This window comes from Dermacentor variabilis, unplaced genomic scaffold (genome assembly GCF_050947875.1).
Source record: "Dermacentor variabilis isolate Ectoservices unplaced genomic scaffold, ASM5094787v1 scaffold_12, whole genome shotgun sequence".
NCBI classification, from domain to species: Eukaryota; Metazoa; Arthropoda; class Arachnida; order Ixodida; family Ixodidae; genus Dermacentor; species Dermacentor variabilis.
The window spans coordinates 45,881,857-45,901,993 of record NW_027460280.1 but is presented as its reverse complement, the minus strand read 5'-3'; the positions used below and the strand labels follow the sequence as shown (position 1 = coordinate 45,901,993).

The following is a 20,137-nucleotide window of genomic DNA, read 5'->3' as shown; positions in this document are numbered from 1 at the left end:
AGAAGCGAGATGTTGGCTCCTGCTTTCACCTTGTTCCCGTTTTGCTCATCATTTACATCTGTGTGTAATATAGACATACAGGTACAGAAAAAAAATGAATAATTTCAATGAACTAAGGAGTTCAACAGGGGAATGGCATGATTTTATTAAAGGTTGCAAAAAAAGTGGAAGAAAACTACACAAAGGCAATGTAAAGGGTGTAATTTGTAATAATCGATTAACTCTTCAGTTACTATATTTATGGCAGGCATCTCAACATTAGGTGTTGGAACGGCTTCAAAAATATTAATTTCAACTGTTTGCTCTTTTTTCTGTTTGTTAAAGAAAAGGCTGTGAAATATAAAAATATACCACCTGTCTTGTCAACGCACCCACAGGCGGTGGCGACAGTGCTCTTTAATGGGCTCAGTGGGAAACTAAACATCTTGCCTCTAGTGCATCACCCAGCACAGCGCTTCGTGTTTGGGCTGGTTCTGAAGCGTGTAATGTTTAAATAAAGAAAGAAAAAACTTCACGTGTTCTCAACTTGTCTCTAGTTTATTAGCGTGGACTTGCTCACATATGAATGTTTCACCCATTATCTTATCATTGGGCCTGTCAATGTTGTTTCAATTTGCAGTGAGAGAGAAAAAAAAATCCCTCTTGCTAACTTGTAGGATTCTGCGCACTTGTTATCGCTTTGACCTGGCCATGTTCATGCTATTTTTCCATTGTGCGTCATTGACGCGTGCCATGCACTTGAGAACCAGTCCAAGGACGACGTGCTGTGCAGGGTGATGCGCTAGAGGCAAGATGTTTACTTTCCCACTGCACTCGTTAAAGCACTGTACTCACGGCACGTGGGCGCATAGTTGTTTGTTATATTTTTATATATAATGAGCTTTCTTTAACATGTGCAAAAAAAGGGTTGCACAGAATTTTGAAATTGGTGTTTTCTAAGTCTCTCCACCTAATCTTGACATGTCTGCTGTAAATATAGCAATTAAAAAGTTAGTCATAATCATTACAAATTATGAAGGACACAAAATACGACTCTTCTTCAGGTGGCTGCTAACGACATGTAATTAGTTCATCCACGTAAAGGTCTTCCATTTTTTTAAAACTTGGTGCATGATAGGTAGGACACCCTGTATATCAATCAATCAATCAGCTTATTTTCCACTCGAGGAGTTGAGGACCAGGAAGTAATAGCTCTACAGAGCTTGACAAGGCTTCCTAGCCCCTGTACAATTCAGCAGCCAAGTACATTTCGCGTGTCGGCAAGGTAGTAAATGCTCATCAGCACAGTACATTTTCAGTTGCAGCACGCATCTCTTGCAAACAAAAAATTTGAAAAAAAAATGAAAAGAAAAATGTCATGCATTTGCGCAAATTGAATGCATATTTAAGTGAACACAGAAACGCAACCAAAATAGTTCTTGTACGAAACGAGATTAAATACAACAAAAGAAAAGAAAAATATCGGATGCAAAAGAGTGTTCTGTATTATGGATGAAGTTCAGACCTGCTACATGACGTAACGTCAATACCATTCTGCACTATATCATTTAAAACAAGGGCAGTGTAGTTCTTTACACTTGGGCACCATAATTTGTGCGAGGTGTTCTTTGTTCTTAAACTTTTTCATATCCTGTAGAGGATATATTGAAGCGTAATCAGTTAATTTTGCTGTATCAATCAGGGCTGAAATATTTTTTGCTTCATATTTGTATCAGTTACCCTCATTTTAGAGAAATTAAGAACCAGAAAAGCTGCATAGTGGTATGATCTCTGGCTGTGTTGTAGATTTTGCATACATTTTTCTTTCTTTTTTTTTTCTGTTCTTTTAGAAATGTATGTGTGGCAGTGCCTCGTACAAGTTGGCAGTAATTCAAGTGTGACATGGAAAGGGTTTTAAAAAACAGAAATTTATATTAATAGGCAGAATATGATGATTGATATAAGAAGATAAAATGAGAGGTGGCTAAGCAAACATGGGTGACATGCACATCCCACTGCAGCTTCTCTGTGAACCATACGATTGTGTTAAAAGCTGGCACAATTTCTGTGTTATTGGAATAAAGACAGATTCAGAACATAGTACACATTTACCCTTCAGACGGAAGATCATAGCTTTTGTTTTGCGACCAACGCTCAAGCATCACAAGCACTTCATTAGCTTCAGGGTGTCTACCAACCGGGAAAACTGGGAATTCTCAGGTATATTGAGTAGTCTGGAAAAACTCTGGGAAAACTCAGAGAATTTGCGCCTCTATCAGGGAAAATTGGCTATAATTTTATCGATAGGGTTGAAAGTCGTGGTAATGCTGGCTCGAGTAACAGACTGGAATCGTAATGAATCGTCTTTGACACCCTATCGACGGCTGCAGGAGCTGCCAGTGTACAGTCAACGACCGACTTTCCAGATTCCCAATAATTTGGCCGGCTTCGTGGCACTGCCACATACTCCTAGAGTCAATGTATCAGAACGTCTCAAATTTCGAACGCAAGAACTCTTTGCCATTCGATTTTGCGGACGTTTTGCCGTGACCGAAGGCCTGAAATGGTATAATCAAAGCCACGACCGCTGCCATTTTGATAACCTCGCCGCCTCGAACCGGCACTCTCGCACGCAGATCCGCCGACAGCCATACCCACCACTGTGGAAACGCTAGACCTAGCTGCTTCGTCGTTCGCTATGAAGCTTCCTGCCATTGGGTGCTGTGTTTTTTATTGAAAGAATTTTGTCAGCAATGGCACGGACACTGCCTTTGTGGTCCTCGCGGTTGGCTTTGAAGCTTGGAAAGCATGGTGCTTTGCATAATTCTGGTTCCCAAAAGTTAGCTTCGCCACTCTACAGGAATGTTACTTGGTGAAGCATATGCAAAAGTATTGCAGTGGAGCATAAGTGTGGGAAGGGGCTATTGCTGCGGGACACAGTATGTATTCCTTAATTATACGTGCGAGCACCGATATATGCCTAATATGTGTACCGACAGGCCTTCAAAGCATTTTCGAATGTGCCTGTGGCGGTTTGAGCCCTTAAGGGCAGTAAATGACATGCATTTATTTTTTCGAACTGCCGGATTTTTCGGACATTTTCGCGGCCCCTAGGGAGTTAAAAAAATAGGACGTGGACTGTGCAACTGACCAAGAAGATGCTTGAAATGATCCGTGGGGCAAACGAGTGGTGGAAGGAGGACAAGGACAGAAAGGACCAACGCACTGAGGAATTAACGGGAAAGGAAGGGTGCCGCCGCCATTTTGAAGGAGCTTGAGCTCAAAAAACAAAGTGTTGGCTGGTGCCGAGTAGCAGGTGTCCCTCATCCAAACCAAAATAAACTGAAGCAGTTAAACACGACATCGATGTGTCGTGCACGGGCTGAGAGTATGTCAGGACAGTTGAAGTTGACTTAAGAGCTGTTGAGAGAGAATCTCAATTGGGATAAAGTTCGGGCCTCATACCACTGAGCTTGCTCTTAGTTGATAGAAATAGCTCATATTCGAAAATATTTCCTTCTGTATACATCTCCTTTTAATTCGTATTTCAGTATGTCCTACTCGATTTGCAATTTTTTTCGAAGACATTTTATTTGCTGGGAATTTTACTAACCCCTCCCTTCTATTTTGTTTTTGAATAACATAAACACTACTCCTTAGTATTTAATTGGATTAAGTCGTTTCTTTTTAAAAATTTGTTTCATGTGCTTGTTTCATGTGCTTACTAAAGAGTGACAGCATCGGGCAATATGGTTTCAGCCCGTCTTGACATAAAATATAGTTCTGTGTCACTCAGGGAATTTCGCAAAGGCACTCGGGGAAAACCAGGAAAACCCTGGGAATTTGGAAATGTCGACTTGGTGGACACCTTGAGCTTTTCATCAGGATCCTTACCGGCAAAAAATACAGGAGTGTTGTTGGCATATATAGCATAAAAAGCATCAGAGTAACAACACAACTCTCAAAGTTAGGTTTTCTGTACCCACCCACCCATCCTTTCCATTACCCAATCATCAGGTGACCTTCTCACCCTTAGCTTTACCCTCGCTAAATGGCAAAGACAATATCACATTTTTCAGGAACTATTGACGATGAAACATTTATGACATCATCAATATATAAATTGAATAAAAAAAGCCTCAGCATGCTTCCCTGTGGTACCCGTGGCATAATCTGTAGCATTTGTGATGGATGTCTATTGACACTAACTTACTGATGGCGATGTGACAAATAAGAACCTATGGGTTCAAGAGCATGGGCCTTCAAGAGTTTGGACCTTGGCAAAAAGTATGTGATTACCTAGGCTGTTCAAAGCCTTCTTAAGATCAACGGAGAGGGCTAATACTATCTTTTTTTCCTTTAAAAGTTTTAAGAAATAATTTTTTTATTGGCAAGAAGTGGAGTTTCCGTAGATCTTTTTTTTTCTGAAACCATGTTGAAATGGACATTACAGAATTGTCGCTCTACAGAACGAGAACGGCAAGATAAAATATTCTTGTCAAGGTTGTTCGAGAAAACAGCAAATAAAGGTATTCTGCAAAACAAGAGTTGTGTAATACAAGTTTGGTAACCCTCAATCAAAATCTGAAGTTGAACCAAATGCTGAATTTATAATCTTCTATGCCTGTATCCGTCATGGAATGTCATGTCTTCGTCTCTGTTAGTTAAAATTTTAGTACTTCAAGGGTCTTGTAATAAAACATGAAAGCCCTTCCCAATTACCTGCCTTATTCATGTGCCATACGCACCACTAAAATGCTAATTTTGCCATCAGAAAGCTTAGTGTGCCTGTAAAAATTCTTGGTTTGACTGCTCGTTGTGACCATCTGCGTTTTAAGAAGTTTCAAGATATAACATGCCTTCAAAGAGCTAAATCAAGTTTTGTTCCAAAAAAAAGCCCAGCAAACTTTATGAAGTGCACCATCATAGCATTTGAAAGACTAAAGCATGATTCAGAAAACTCTCGTGATGTGGTTAGCCAGTGGGTACCAAAAATCAATGGATTTGGCTGGTAGATTACTTTCTTTCTTTTGTGTGTGTTATGTTAAATTGTGTACAACAATTCTGTCCAGTAAACACATTGATTGCAACTTCTATGGTTTCAGGAGGCAGCATAGCATTTCACTGCTTTAGCCATTTCCACACATGTTGGACTTCATGATTAGCTACTCGGAGCCATTTCAGGTGCCAACTATGTGAACATAAATTATGTGAAAAGGGCAGCCTGTCTCTGTTACATATTTTTACATTGTACTTAACTTGCCCGGTCTTCGATGTCAGAGAAAGTCTAACATCTTTTCTCATTTTTACTATTTTGCTGTGTTACTGTTGCAGTAATAAGGGTGGCACGGTTGAATTTAGAATAGCAAACGTCTTTTAAACATGCAGGTGTTGGTGGCATTTTTGTGTTTATTTGCATTATATCGTATGTAAAACAACTCTAGATTGATCTTTCTTTGTAGAACCTTGAAATCATGTGTATGCTATAACAACGGGGCATAATTTATCTTTCCAGGAAATAATGAACAGCTTCCATGCAAGGGCTGTCAAAGTTCCAGATATTGTATACAAGCATCATCCATCACGTGTGACCATGAGTATACTGCCCTCAATCATGGATTCTAGCGTGTCCAAGCGTTTGCTGGCTTGTGTGCTGGCTGCACTGAAAGCAAATGGTGAGTCTGAAGTTATCATTTTGTTGGTTTAGTCAGCTTATATGTTCTGACAAGTTCTGAAATGTGTTGCCCTTAAACCATAGAATGCCATGTGAGAGATGCTCAGCATCAATTTTAAGTGATGCTTTCAATGTGTGGTAGTGTGCTTCACCACAGCCTAGGGCATTAGCATAAACAGTAGAACCACATTGATACGTTGCCATTACATATGTTTTCCCAGTGCCAATGTTCACAATCGAGAACACAAAAAGTGACCCAATAGAGTTAAGCTATTTTTTACCCATTCATATATTCCCGGAAAACAAAATTTTTCAGCACCAATGTTCAGTACATCACCAAACTGCGATTGTATGATATGTTTTCCGGCTGCTAGATCCCATGTAAACAAAAAAAAAAAAAAAAACAGGTGAGGCACGTACAATCGAGAACAGTATATAGCTGTCCATCGTGGCAGCTTCACTGCAATGCCCGCCCATCTCTCGTGGAAATGCCGGCGTGCACTCAATTTCTCATTTCGGTACCAGCAAATCTCTGGGGTCGTCGCGCATGGCATTCACAGCTATCACCGCCAATCCTATTGCGATAAGCATCTTTGCCTATCCCTTTCACAGCGCGTGGTGCCATCGGAAGCATAGCGCATGCTTCTAATAGGCAATAACCGAAATGCACCGCCGTTCCCTGCCGCAGACTGTGATCCTATACGTTTTCCGGCTGCTAGATCCCATGTGAACAAGAAAAGGCTCGAGGCTCACGCAATATAGAACAGTACACAGCCACTCATCTCACATAAAAACGACGATGCGCACACCTATTGAAATAAGCATCTTCACCTAATTCTTATACAGTGTGTGGTGCGTAGAGCCATTGGTAGCCTACAGAACGCTTTTAGTAGGCGATAGTCCAAACATGCCGCCGTTCTCTGCTGCAGGTGGTGCGATGTGGGCATCACGTTTCGCTTCGGTGGCATCCAGTATCACTCTCTTAAAGGGACCCTGAAACGATTTTGACGGTTTTCTGTAAACGTACCGAGTTGTTAGAGTAGGTCCTTCTGATCATTAATTGACGCATCTAAGTGCTCCGCATGAAGCGTGTAATTTATTATAAGGTTTTTACAATGCGCATCGCTGCCGATTGCAGCACACTGCTCGGCGGAATTTTAAGCCGCTCCTACCCATATGGCGCAAATCACCCATATGACGTCAGTGTGGCAAGCTATCCGATTGGCTGACCAGGGCGCGTGATCAATAATTTTTCCAACTTTATGGTAAACAAATGATGTTTGTAATAGTTGGAATGTTAGTTAATTTGTTTTTATTAAAAGAATGTAACATAAAGAGAATGCAGAAGAAAAATTTTTCATTACACTTAATTAAGCCCTTCCAGCACACAGCAAGTGTCGTCTGCTTGTGTTACAACGTGCTCCGTCTTTGGCGAGTGCTATGATTCGACTTTGTTGCGTTGTGGACTGCAAATGTAGCGACTGGCAATATTTCAAGCTGCGGCATTGTGTCCCTCTGCAAGCCAGTAGACGAGCGTACTGGCTGCAGTGCATCGGACTGCCGCTATCCGATTGGCGCCAAGATTTGCGCATTTGCGGCTGTCACTTTACACCGGAAGATTACTAACACAATAGCGTTTAGCGAGTCCGGTATTAGGGTAAACACAAGTGCGAGGAGACAGGGCCTGGCCGTGTCCCCGTGTCATATCGCAGGATGAACAGAAGCGCAAATGTGAATGGTCTGCATGGTGCAGCCACCTGGTGGCGTAGAGCACAACCACACACAGTAGCAGTAACGAAATGTATTCTTCTTTGCCGCTGGTGTAAATTTTTCGCAGGAGTTAACACATTGTTTTTGTAAATGTTTAAAATGTTTTACACTTGGCTAGAGCAATATTACCGTATTTACACGATTGTAAGTCGACTGCTTTTTTTTAATTTGAAAGTCTGAAGTTGGGGGGTCGACTTACAATCGAAATTAAGACATGGCCACGCCAAAAAAAAACGAGACCTACGGGAGCTACAGCGTAGTTACAATTTTATGTTTGCTCTATGGCCCTACCCGTATCTTTTCGCTATCCCGCGTATGTGTTTGCTTTTGGAAGGGTTTTTCAACATTTTTGAGAGTTTTACAGTGCATGCAACACCCATGGGGGGGTGTCGATAGTTGATGGAAGCGCCACGGTTCCCATTTGCGGCGGGGCACCCTCAGAACGGCTGCGTTTGCGGAGAGTATCAGTAGTTCGTGGAAGAGCAGACACCGCTCGCAGGTTTCTCTTTTTCTGTTGAAAGGCAATGGCATTGGTTTGACGCATTCCACTTGACTGCCGGGTACGTGCTACTTCTATGCTTCCCCAGTCGTCATGAGTGCTCCAGGCCCACTAATCGTTTGGCATTCATTCACAGCAGCATTCAAGAGGGCTGCAATCCTTTACGCCGAAGAAACAAATCACTGCGCAGCGGGCCGCAATTTCGGATGTTTCTGAACAGGTGGTGCGAGAGTGGTGACTGCAGCGAAGCGAAATTTTCACCTATGACGGCAAGTGAGAAATTTTCCACATGCCGAAGTCTGGACGCTTTCCGGAGTTGTAGGCTAAGCTTGCCGCGTACGTCGCTGAAATGCGTGATCAGACCCTGCCAGTGAAGTGCGACATGGTCATGAAACAAGCCCGGACCTTCGCCTTAATTTTAAGGCCCTGCTCCTCCGCGAGTACGAGTGGCTGGTGGCAGAAGACCGCAAAATTATGCCAACCGGACCTGTCAAAAGAGCCTCCCTGACGGCTGCGTGTGGTTGGGTGCATTCAGCGTTGACTGCTGTTCCACAAGATGTCCTGGTGCGGTCGTTTGCCAAATGTGAAATTTCGCTGGACCACGACGCGCTGTGGGACCGCAGCAACGATGACGATGGCAGCGCTAGTGAAGACGAGTAGTCCAGTGACCATGTCAGCTACTAATAAATTTTCGTTATCGAATGCGCCCTTGGGTATACCCTTTTTTTTTTTTCTCTGGGGGGGGGGGGGGGGGAGTCGACTTACATTCGAGTCGACTTGCAATCATGTAAATACTGTACTTATCGTATGAATGGGCTTTCGTAATCAAATGGCAAGCGTTCTGTTGTCGTCCTCACACTATGCGAGAACTTGTTCTGTCTTGCCATCCACAGTTGCCATCCTGTGATGGCAGTGACGCTGGCTAGCCAGGCTTTGAGGATAGGCTGTTCCGAACAGGGTTTTGGTTTCATGTCAGTTTGCACTGCCCAAGCAATTATCAAATTTTCTTGGAAAAAAAGGCGCACATTGTGTAAATACTGTAATAATTCATTGTTAGCTACCATTTTCGCATTCAAATTTTTCGTGGGCAAGCCATCAATAGGCATTTTTAACAGGAGATGACGTGTTCGACGCATTCACTGATGCATCTCATCACAGGTAGCTGGCCTATGCTATCTAGGCGTCACATGGAGGCTAAGCGCGTCATCCGAGTCATCCGAGACACCGTCATCCGAGCCTTGGTGAGGGTTGCCTCTTTCGTGATGAGTACGAGGTTGAGAGAGCGAGAGAGTGAAAAAGACGGTTGACAGGTTGGAGAAACGGAACAGGGGGCTTCTTTACATAGAAGAGGCAAACTTATTTGCACGGAGCACGAAGCGCACTACATCCTTGTGGGAGAGCACGCCAGAGGAGTGCAGTGGTGCATTCACTTCTCTATTTCTCTACAGTGCGCCGCGCAGGTAGCCGCAACTGGGGGTTGGCCTCGGAGACCACCCTGGCGCAATCTCGGGGGTCACGCCCAGGTCATGCATTCACTTCTCCCGCTCTCCCTGTGGCGTGCTGCTGGCTGGCAGCTGGTTGTGGCCTCCGAGATCGCATTAGCCATGAGCCGGCCAAGCCAAGCCGGCACTGTGTTATTTGTTTACCTCCTCGATCACACAGACGAGTTCTGTGTTGTGTGCCATGTGCTGCTCGACCACAACGAGCCAAATGGAAAGCAGACTCGAAAGACTATCACAATAGAACAGAAGGCAGCTGCCTAAAGTCTGTCGTGTCAGGTTCTAAGAAGTCGCATCACACGCCGAAGATTCTTTTGTTGTTTTATTCAAACTTCATCGCATCTATGACTGTATAGGTAGTGGCTCCACGGGCTGCAAGGCCATCTCTTATTCACATGCAATTGTACACCCCATTGGACATATGTAGCAGTAAATGGCAACAATGCATATAATGAAGGAACGTATATAACGAAGTAATTTCAGCTCCCCCTTCAATTTTGTTATAGTGAGGTTTGAGGGTATAGTCTTCATATATCCTTAGTAGCTTGTTGGGTTCGAATTAAATATACATTTTCAGAACATAACTCGAGTTTACTCCTGTCAATTCATAGCAGACAAGCTTAGCAAAAGGTCTCCTGCGGATTTTAATGACCCGTCAACATCTTGCCGTGCTGATACAAGGCACAGGAACAACAAAATGCGTACACACACCAAAGTCAATCCAAATGGGTCTCGAAGCTTCAGGCGAAAAGCAATCCAGAACCAATTGCCACTGACATCAGCGAGGGTGGTTGTGGTAGCAGCGATTGAACCGTGACTATGTGAGGAGGGAACAAACATTAAAAACGAAAAACTATTTTTCATGTGAAACAAGACGCTGATTTTCTTGCAACAAAAATCATGATGACCACAAACAAAGTCGTGGTCATCAAGTCAGATCTGTTAATGCTTGCCTGAGCACGTGTGACACCAATAAAACTACCTGTAAAATGCAGAATATAGGTCGACCTCCCTAACATTAATTCTAAAGAAATGAAAAAAGAAAAAGAAACAGTATAGACCAGTAAAAAATGACAAGTAAATAATATGGGGGTCAACTTCTTGCTGAATATAGTTTTTAAACCTAGTTTCCGATTTTTTACGGTACTAACCTTACTTCGTGTAGTTGTCTCTTTGCTATCGCCATCAACTTCCGTCTTTTCTCAGGATGAATATCGTATCTTTTTACACATTTGCTTTTAATTTGTGGGCACACTCTCCGGGCACTAAAGGCTCATTCATATCAGCGCTTGACAGCGGTCACGCAACCAAGTTGATTGCAAATACAGTTAAATCCTGTTATAAGAGGCATGGATCTAACGGACAATCGGGTATAATGGGCACTATTCGCCCTCATGATTGGCCGCCCTATCTCTCCCAATTATTGGACCTCTTTCGTAAGAGACACCAGATATAGAAGACAGTCTGTTGTAAAGGACAAGCTGTCAGTGAATTTTGGTCAGTAACCTTGCTTGTAACTCATTCTAACCTTACATGTGGTGCCGTCGGCCACTGATTGCGTTCACGTCCGTTGTGGAAGCAAAAGAAAGCAACAGGCACGCGTAAAGTGGATCAGTCAGCAAAAAAACAATGATTAAAGGCCACTGCAACGAGAATGCTTCACAGAGAAGCACTTCAAGCTTACCGCCAAGGGTACAAGCGCAACTGCATGTGCAGGCACTTGAGCGAGCTAACAATCGGCAGAAAAGCGAGAGAATAGCGAAGTCAAAACCAAAACAAGCTGGTTGTACAATGGTTATGGACGACGACAGTGCGAGCTACAAATCTCAATGGCTATACTTTTAGAAATCGTCGATTTTACCCATCATTTTCACCATTTATACATCCCTATATATATATTTTAAATTGAGTTTTGTTATAATTTCTTAGTTTTGCTTAAGCTTCAGTGGGCAATCCTGAAGGTGACCCAATCAACGCTCTCTACAGTGTATAGCCAAATTGTCATCACCCTACTGTTCCAATTTTCTTTCTCCATGTGCTGTTGCCTTTATTCACTGTCGTTGCCTGGCTGTCACCGCTTCAGTATGGCGGACAGCTCCTTCAAGCGCTGTACTTTCCCGACTGTCACAAAAAAGTTGGAAATCATTACGGATATAAAGTGCAAAATGAAGCAAGGAGACGCCACCAGGAAATTTGGGTTGTCTAGAAGGACGATCGGTAGGATTCAAACCCAATGAGAGAAGCTGTTAAAAGAAGTGCCAACCGGAGCAAGCAGATAGAAACTCCGTGAGTCCTCCCATCCTGCCTTAGAAGAAGGGCTTCTTCTGTGGATACAGGATGCACAGAGCAAGAACATACTGCTCAGCGGACTCTTGGTTCAAGCCAGAGCCAGGCAGCTTGTGCTTGGCCTGGTTTTGGTTTTGCGACACCACGTACCCAAGCACACGAGGGTTGAACCCTCCCGCGTGTAGCTGTGCGCGGCTTAGCCGTGTCCGGGGAAAAGGAGATCCTGGAGGTTGAGCCAATGCCAGGTGTTTGGCCCTTTACGGCCCCTCGGCGGCGGCAGCACACCCCTTTGGCCTCTGCTTCACGTAGACGACCCCCCCCCACGTGGGGAAAGCAGTAGTTGCTTTTTCCTATCCTCCTCTCCAACCTTCGTCTTTCTCTCTAGACCTTACATCTTGCCTATCTCCTACTCATTTCTTTATTACTTCCGATCTTCCTGGCAGCAAGGGTTATCCTTGTGTGAGTAGCCAACCTAGGTTATATCATATTTAGTTATAGTGGCAGCGTACAGCTGGCATTTGAAGGCCCTGTTTTTACAGGCCCTGCAGCGTCCCCCTGTAGAGCTCCATAGTGGGTAGGTGGCACTACTGCCGAAAAATACTCTCACTTATGGCTAGTTCCTTCCTCCCACTACCTGATCGCTCCCTGAGGAGGAGGCGCACTGAAGAAATCTTTGAATTTTTTGGACGCCAAAAAGAAACCTTCCTGCGATTTCATGTCATCCACTCTGAAAAACAAGAAAAACAAGCACGAACAATCTCACCTTTTGTTGTTTCGAAATCCCTAACTCAGGCACTTGGACCAGGCTATAGACCTCAGACTTTGCCCAGGCGGCGCTGCGGAAAAACCCGTCACCAGCGCCCCCATCGCAGACTTGGCGCGAACTGAGTAGTGCAAAAAGAGCTGTCCGCAAGCGAAGGTTCGTAGGCCACAATGGACTCTCCGCTTTCGGTTGTGTTGAGGCACGGGTTCCTAAAAATCAAGGACCTGGAAAGCATCTTCCGCCCATCCACGCTTCGGAAAGGGAGGAAGCTCAGCAGGACGAAGTACGTGTACAGTACAATATAAAAGAAGTTTCATGTGTTATTTCAGCGTGCTGCAACTCGCAAGTACAGAGAGCATCAGGTTTGTTTATAGGCATATCAGCATAAAAATCTAGGCATTTAAAATTGGTTCATATTGAAAATGTCCTGAACACAAGACTTAATTATTGTAATGTTTTTTCTCGCCATTATTTACAGAGAGTAAATCCTTCCATAGCCTTTTTCAGGGCAGCAAACAGCGTGTGAAAATAACGAAAGTAAGCTTCTTACAGTGCCTACGTGCTGCATCTTTCTTTCTCACAGGAGCTACAGCCTCACTCAGTAGCTTTGAACTTTTCGTAGACGCTTCAATTCAACAAGCACGCACAAATAAATGTAAATAAACACATCTTTTTCTTTACACACGTGAGTTACTTCGCAACTACTCATCCAGTGCTGCTACAGCAACTTTATTGCTCACATTTGAAAAAACGCAGGCTCAGCACATTGCGAAACATGCTTGTTGTATCGGCGCAGGACATGCAAAATACCGAAACTAGAAATGAGCTCGCGATACAACGATGCTCTAGAACATGATCTTGAATTCATAAACAAACCAAAATCTTTGGTTAAACTGACCTGCCAAATCTCCCTGTTCACTTGCTGAGTCAAGCGGAGGCGGACGCCTGTTAAAAGGTGGAAATATCGATGGCACATACGCAGGATGGTTCGCAACATTGGTTTTTCTGTTACCAACTAAGTGGCGGCTGCAGATTCTTGAGTTTTCACTTGGTTACCGCAGTCCTCCATCAGAGCTACGCAACACAATTGCAACAGAACAAAATTGTTGCACTTTCATGTGAGCCGCTGTGTTGTGGGGAATGCAAGTAATTCCATTACCCAACAGGTTGAACGGCCCGTATCCAGCGCTCTCGCCTTTCCCCTTCATACGATCGCGATGGAAATCGGTAAAACTGAACGTTGTTATTCAGTCCTTCACGGTCATGGCAATTTACAACACAACAGTGGCATCGATTGCGGCGTTTCTTCGTAGCGCGTGAAGCTATCGAGGTTACTGTCGTTCCTGCCATCAGTCTGACGGGTGAGCCAGCAAGTGCTTTATAGCAGTTTGGCGGCGCGTCCGACTAGCGGAGAAATTCATAGCTCTCTGTCTGGGTGTTAAATGCGCAAAACACTCGCAATATGGACCAAAATCTAGTTAAATCATTGTTTCGCAGTCGCTAGCTGCATAGGCAACTTAGCAGGGGAGTCGGGCTTTGCACTACTCAATTACTGCCTCTTCTCACCAGCAGGTGGCGCTACGCGTCTTGCAAAACTCCAGAGTCTGACATCCATAAAGCATCAAAGATGGCTAGCGGCTATCTCATTTTGGAACTCCATGAGAAAAAGCAACACGAGAAACTGCATAACCTAGTATCATTTGGAGATGTCCCAGTGACAGTGACCCCACAGCGCACAATGAACACCACCCATGGTGTAGTTTCTGATGATAATCTAATGGAGCTTACGGACGTTGAACTAGTAGAAGGCTGGAGCGATCAGAACGTAATCAATGTTAAGAGAATTCTGCTAAGGCGTGATGGAAAAGAGATTAAAACAAAACATCTCATTCTTACCTTTGGTTCAAGTGTGCTCACTGAGAGTATAGAGGTTTGAGACCATATGTCCCAAACCCTCTGAGATGTTTTAAATGCCAGCAATTTGGCCAGAGCTCACAAAACTGCCGCGGCCACCAAACGTGTGCAAAATGCAGTGCTCATGAGCACTCTGCTGAGTCATGTGAAAACTCTCTCCACTGTGTGAACTGTGATGAGGAGCATGCCGCGTACTCGCGGTCGTGTCCATCATGGAAAAAAGAAAAAAGAATTGTCACAATAAAAGTAAAAGAAAACATCTCATTCAAGGAAGCACTCAGGCGGGTGTCCTACCTTCCTAAAGTCAGCTTTGCCGAAGTGGCACGTCAGTGGGCAGTGCCACAACGGCCCCCGGCGCCTGTCCGGCCCACACTGAGTGAGCCGGCAGTGACCCCATCTGTCCCCGTGGTGGCTGCAGCCAGCGCTGCTCTGCCAGCCCAGAACGGGCCGTCGACCTCCGGGCAGGTGGTCTCAAAGGCCTCGTCCAACGTGCCGAGGCCTTCACGTCAAACACAGCGCTCTTGCGCACAGCGCTCGGAAGAGCGTGTGTCCAGCGCCTCGCAAGAGATGATGGACACAACAACCAGCCAGATGGCGCCACCAGCGCCTAAGGAGCTACGAGCCTCCTTCGACCGCTCCAAAAAAGACAAGAGTCGCGTCACGGCGCCTCCAAAGGGCCCGTGAGCTAATCCTCATCTCTTTAACACACAGCACACGACTCATTTTTTTATAATGGGGACACAAACACTATAATGGAGTGTACGAAAACTTCTACATAACCTCGACAACATTAAAGAAGTCCTACATGAATATAGTCCAAAGGTGCTGTGTGTTCAAGAAACACACCTCAAACATAGGCAAATTTCCTTCGTCAATATGCTATTTTTCGTAAAGACCGCGATGACACTCTCGTGTCATCCGGTGGTGTTGCAATCATTGTAGACAGAGGTGTTGCTTGCCTGGAATTAAAACTTCGTAAGCCCCTAGAGGCAGTTGCTATCTGAGGGGTGTTGTTTGTCAAGCTGGTCACTATCAGCTCTGTGTACATCCCTCCAAATTATCAACTTACTAAAACCGAATTTCAAAACTACATACATGAACTTCCTGCGCCATACATAGTTGTCGGATATTTAAACGCACGTAACACTTTGTGGGGAGACTCTCGTTACAATGCAAGAGGTCGCATAATCGAAAACTTTTTTTCCCTCAGGACCATGTATACTTAATGAAGAAGAGCCGACATACCACAGCGTGGCACATAATACATACTCCTCGATAGATGTAAGCATAGTGTCGAGTACACTAATGCCGTACCTTGAGTGGTCCGTTCTGAAGAACCCCTTTGGAACCGACTACTTCCCAGCTATGTTAAACTTAACAAAACAAGATGGATGCTTGCCACATGCTCCCTGGTGGAAGATTGAATCGGCTAACTGGGAACTTTTCCGAGAACTAACATATATAATCCGGGATGAAATAGATTCTCTCAGTGTAGACAATGCTGTGGCATATATTACAAGCTTTATCATTGAGGCTGCGAGAAAATGCATTCGTGAAACTAACGGACTGTCAAATAAGCGACATATCCCATGGTGAAATGAAGAATGTAAAAAAAAGGATGGAAAAACCAAAACAAAGCTTGGGGACGACTTCGCAACTTTCCAACCCGCCGAAAACCTGATTAGTTTTAAACAAATAGCAGCTCAGGGTAGAACACGACGTGCTAAAAGGGAGAGTTGCGAGAAGTACATCTCTGGTATAACTTCCTACACGGACGAGACGAAAGTCTGGAATAGGGTGAATAAATTAGTAGGCCGAGAGACGCATCCTCTACCCTTAGTAAGTACCCGAGGTGATAGCCTGGAAGATTAGGCGGATTGTCTAGGTGAACACTTTGAATATGTTCAAGTGCATCACACTATATGGAATTTTTCAAAGAGCGTGAAGAGAGACAGCCCCTTAATCACGAAGACACATCGAATGAGGTTTACAATCATCCATTTAGCTTAGCTGAAATTAAACAGGGACGCGGCCCTCGAAAACCGAAAAATCGCGAAAAAGTCGATTTTTGAAAAACAATATTTTTGGGTTGTATGTCTCACAAACTACCTGTTCTGTAATTATCAGCACCTAATTAAACCGCAAAGTAAAAATAAAAAAACGCTACTTTTGAGGCCACCGCGGCCCACAGAACACGCGCAAATGCCGAAATGAAGTCGAACTTGGCGCGCGCGCCGTTCCCGGCCCATGCGGCCTGCCCGCGCCATCTTGGTGTCGTTCTGACCCTGAATTTTTTTTGTTTTGCCGCCTTGCAAAATGGCATTGTCGGCGCAGTTGGGCGTTTTCCCGCGATGCGATGCGCAAGCGTGGATTGGCCGGAGTAGCGCGTTCAAATCCCGCGAGCTAAAGCGAGTCTGCCATTGGCTGCTGCGCAGGCGGCGGCGGCTGCTCCCTTTGATGCTGCGCCCGCCGCGCTCACGTCGTTGTTGCCCATTGCTCCATCCTCCTCAACAGACGCCTGCTTTCGAGCTGTTAATCGCCTATCATTGTCTTTTAGATTATTTTCTCAACTTTCTTTTTTTTTTTTTTTTTGCTAGTTCTTTGCTGCACGCGATTCCGGCAAGGCCCATGACAGTGCAGATGCTCGGTGCGCAGGAGCGCGATATGGGCGTCTTGTACGAGCATCGAACTTGCGATCTGCCGCAGTGAGTGCCGACTGCGTAAACGCTTTTCAGCGGCGGAACTGTGCTGTCGGCTGTCGCCAGTGGAAAACTAACACATCGAGTTTGCCTGGAGCCGCAAGAGCTAATTAGAAGCTCCGTAGGAGCTTTCTAATAAAAAAACATGTGTTCAGCTTTAAGGCTTGTTTTCTCGGAATGGATTTTTTCACTAGTAGTGGTGCTGGGGAAGGCGATATCTCAAGGACCGCTCTTCAGATTTGTATGCTGTTTTTTTTTTTCTATTCTGTTCCTGAATGACTTTGCCAGGTGGTAACAGGCTTCTTTTTTTCCAAAGCTGGTGCAGTTAATTTATAATAAACAATTATTTTTTGACAAATATGGTCATTACTGGCTACATCAAATTCAAAGTTGTCTTAAAATTTTTGGAGGGTAAATTAAAGAAAAAAGCTCTGTAGCCCCCTGGGATACTTATCAAGGGATCATCACAGTGAATTTCAGCTTCCTACGATGTCCTGGCATTTCTCCAGGCTCTGGCTCAGGCATATACATGAACCACCTAGTTAGACGGCAATAACTCTGGAACTAATACACACATCTTCATGAAACTTTGCAGTTCCTCATAGTTCGGTGGTGTGAACGTACCCTGAAAGTTTCATCCGGATATCCTAAAAAATAAAAAAGTTCGGTCTCAAGGGTAGCCTACCCCCTTAAGGCGTCTCTCGCTTGTTGCAAAAAGTCGGCGCCAGGTGGCGATCGCATTATGTATGAAATGATTAGATACCTGCACCCTGAAGCACTGAAAACGCACCTCTCTCTTCAATGCCGTGTGGGTGGCTGGCTATATTCCATCCTCATTCATGGAAAGAAGCCATAGTCTTCCCGATACTTAAACAAGGTAAAGACTAATCAGCCAGCAGCCACAGGCCAGTTACGCAGGGTGTCTACCAACCGGGAATTCTCAGGGATTTTGAGTAGTCTGGAAAAACTCAGGGAATTTGCACTTTCATCAGGGAAAATCGGCTGTAATTTTATTGAAAGGGAACGAAAGTCACGGTAGTGCTGGCCTTAGTAACAGAGGAATCGTAACGAATGGTCTTTGGCGCGGTGTCGTCGGCTGGAGGAGTTGCCAGAGTACAGTCAACGAGCTACTTTCCGGATGCCAGATAATTCGGACGGCTTCATGGCACCATAGGGTCAATGTATAAGAACGTCTGAAATTTCAGACGCAAGAACCCTTCGCCGTCCGATTTTCCGGTCTTTTTGCTGTGACCACATGTCCGAAACGGCATTAATAAAAGCCACAACCGCCACCATTTTGATAACCTCGTTGCCTCGAACAGGAACACTCGCACGCAGATCCGCTGGCTGCTGTAGCCACTACCATGGCAGTGGTGGCGGCCATAGAGTTTCCTACAAAAATTACTAGAGGGAACTCTGGCGCTGCAGTCGTTGTCCTACCATGGGAATGATGGGAAGTTCATGGATTTGTCTGATCTTCGTGCTTGTGGATTCAGACGTTATTGTGGCTTTGTATATTACGCTATATAATTCTTATTGTCGTATATTTCAGAGCAATCTATATTCTTCGAAGTGCAGAAGACGCCGGGAACGCGTACAATTGCTATTAATTGCACCGATTGATCTTGTCCAGGTGGCCAAATCGAAACGCGCCAAGCGTCTCAAGGCACTGGCATGCCTGCGATAAATTCATAAGGGCATTTCATTGGCTTGTCGATACATGCTTCCGTGGCTTAATGGTTTCAATATCAGGCTTCTGTGCTAGAGTCCCTGTGTTTGAATCCTGCCGTCGGTCAATTTTAATGATGTTTATTTAATTATTTATTACGCATTACACTGTTGAAAATGACGAGTTTACAAAGTCACAAAGCCGTTTAAAGCCAAAAGGACGAAGTTTAATCAAATCCATGTAGTTCCCATAATTCCCATGCTGGGACAACCGCTCCCATTGCAGCTCCCATAGACACTAGCACCAGAGTTCCCTCTAGTAATTTTTGTAGGAAACTCTATGGTGGTTGCTACAGGGCCTAGCTGAGACGCCTAGCAGCTTCGAGGTTCAGTATTAAGCTTCTTACCATTCTGTGCCGTGCTTTTCATTTAAACAATTTGTCGCTGTCAGTAATGGCATCGGCTTCGCCTTTGTGGTCATTACAATTGGCTGCGAAGTTCGGAAAGCACAGCGCGTTGCATAATGCTGGTTCCTGAAAGTCAGCTTCACCTCATTACAGAATGTTACGCTTTGAAGCATAACAAGTGTGGGAAGGGGCAACTGTCACGGGACACAGTATCGTAAGAAACCAACAAACACTGACATCAAGGACAACATAGGGAAAATACTTGTACTTAATAAATGAAATAAAGAAACGATAAATTGATGAAAATGAAAGTGGATGAAAAAAAAACTCAACAAAAAAGGTCACATTCTCGTGACGCCTGTGGCAGAATGGATGTTCCACTTCCGCCGCCAAGGTCTGTGAGTGGCGGCGCTGGCTAACACTCCCAGGGTTCTACTAGGAAACATAAATACCCAAGAAAGTGGATGGGGAAACGGTGCCGCGGCAGCTCAATTGGTAGAGCATCGCACGCGAAATGCGAAGATTGTGGGATCGTTCGCCCCCTGTGGCAAGTTGCTTTTTAATCCACTTTAATTTCCATTAATTTATTGTTTTATTTCATTTATAAAGCACAAGTAATTTCCTCTATGTTGTCCTTGGTGTCAGTGTTTGTTGGCTTGTTATAATATGACTAATAAAAATCGGGTCCCTCGGTTAACCCCCTTTCTTCTCGTTTGGAACACAGCATGTATTCCTTAATTATACACGCGTGCACCCGCCATCTTCTTTCACAGTACAAGCACCGATATGCCTAATAAGTGTACTGGCAGGCCTTCAGAGCTTCTTTGGGCATGCATGTGGCGATTTGAACCCTTAAGGGCTGTAAAAAACATCCATTCATTTTTTCAAGCGTTTTCGCAGCCCCTAGGCGGTCCAAAAAATCGGACGCTGACTATACAAACTGTCCAAAAGGATGCTTCAAATAGTCCATGTAGCGAAA

At 44.5% G+C, this 20,137-nt stretch overlaps 1 protein-coding gene across 3 annotated transcripts in view; it reads left to right on the top strand.

Moving 5' to 3' along the window:
- Positions 1-20,137, top strand: part of Oga (O-GlcNAcase) — a 131,303-nt gene that overhangs the window by 86,910 nt on the left and 24,256 nt on the right. For 2 of the 3 annotated variants that reach the window (XM_075676800.1, XM_075676799.1), the window contains one exon: positions 5,495-5,654. In XM_075676800.1, the coding sequence (XP_075532915.1) occupies positions 5,495-5,654 (160 nt within the window). Of the gene's footprint in view, positions 1-5,494; positions 5,655-16,981; positions 17,245-20,137 lie in introns of those variants that run through there. The other variant, XM_075676801.1, reaches the window with a different exon arrangement.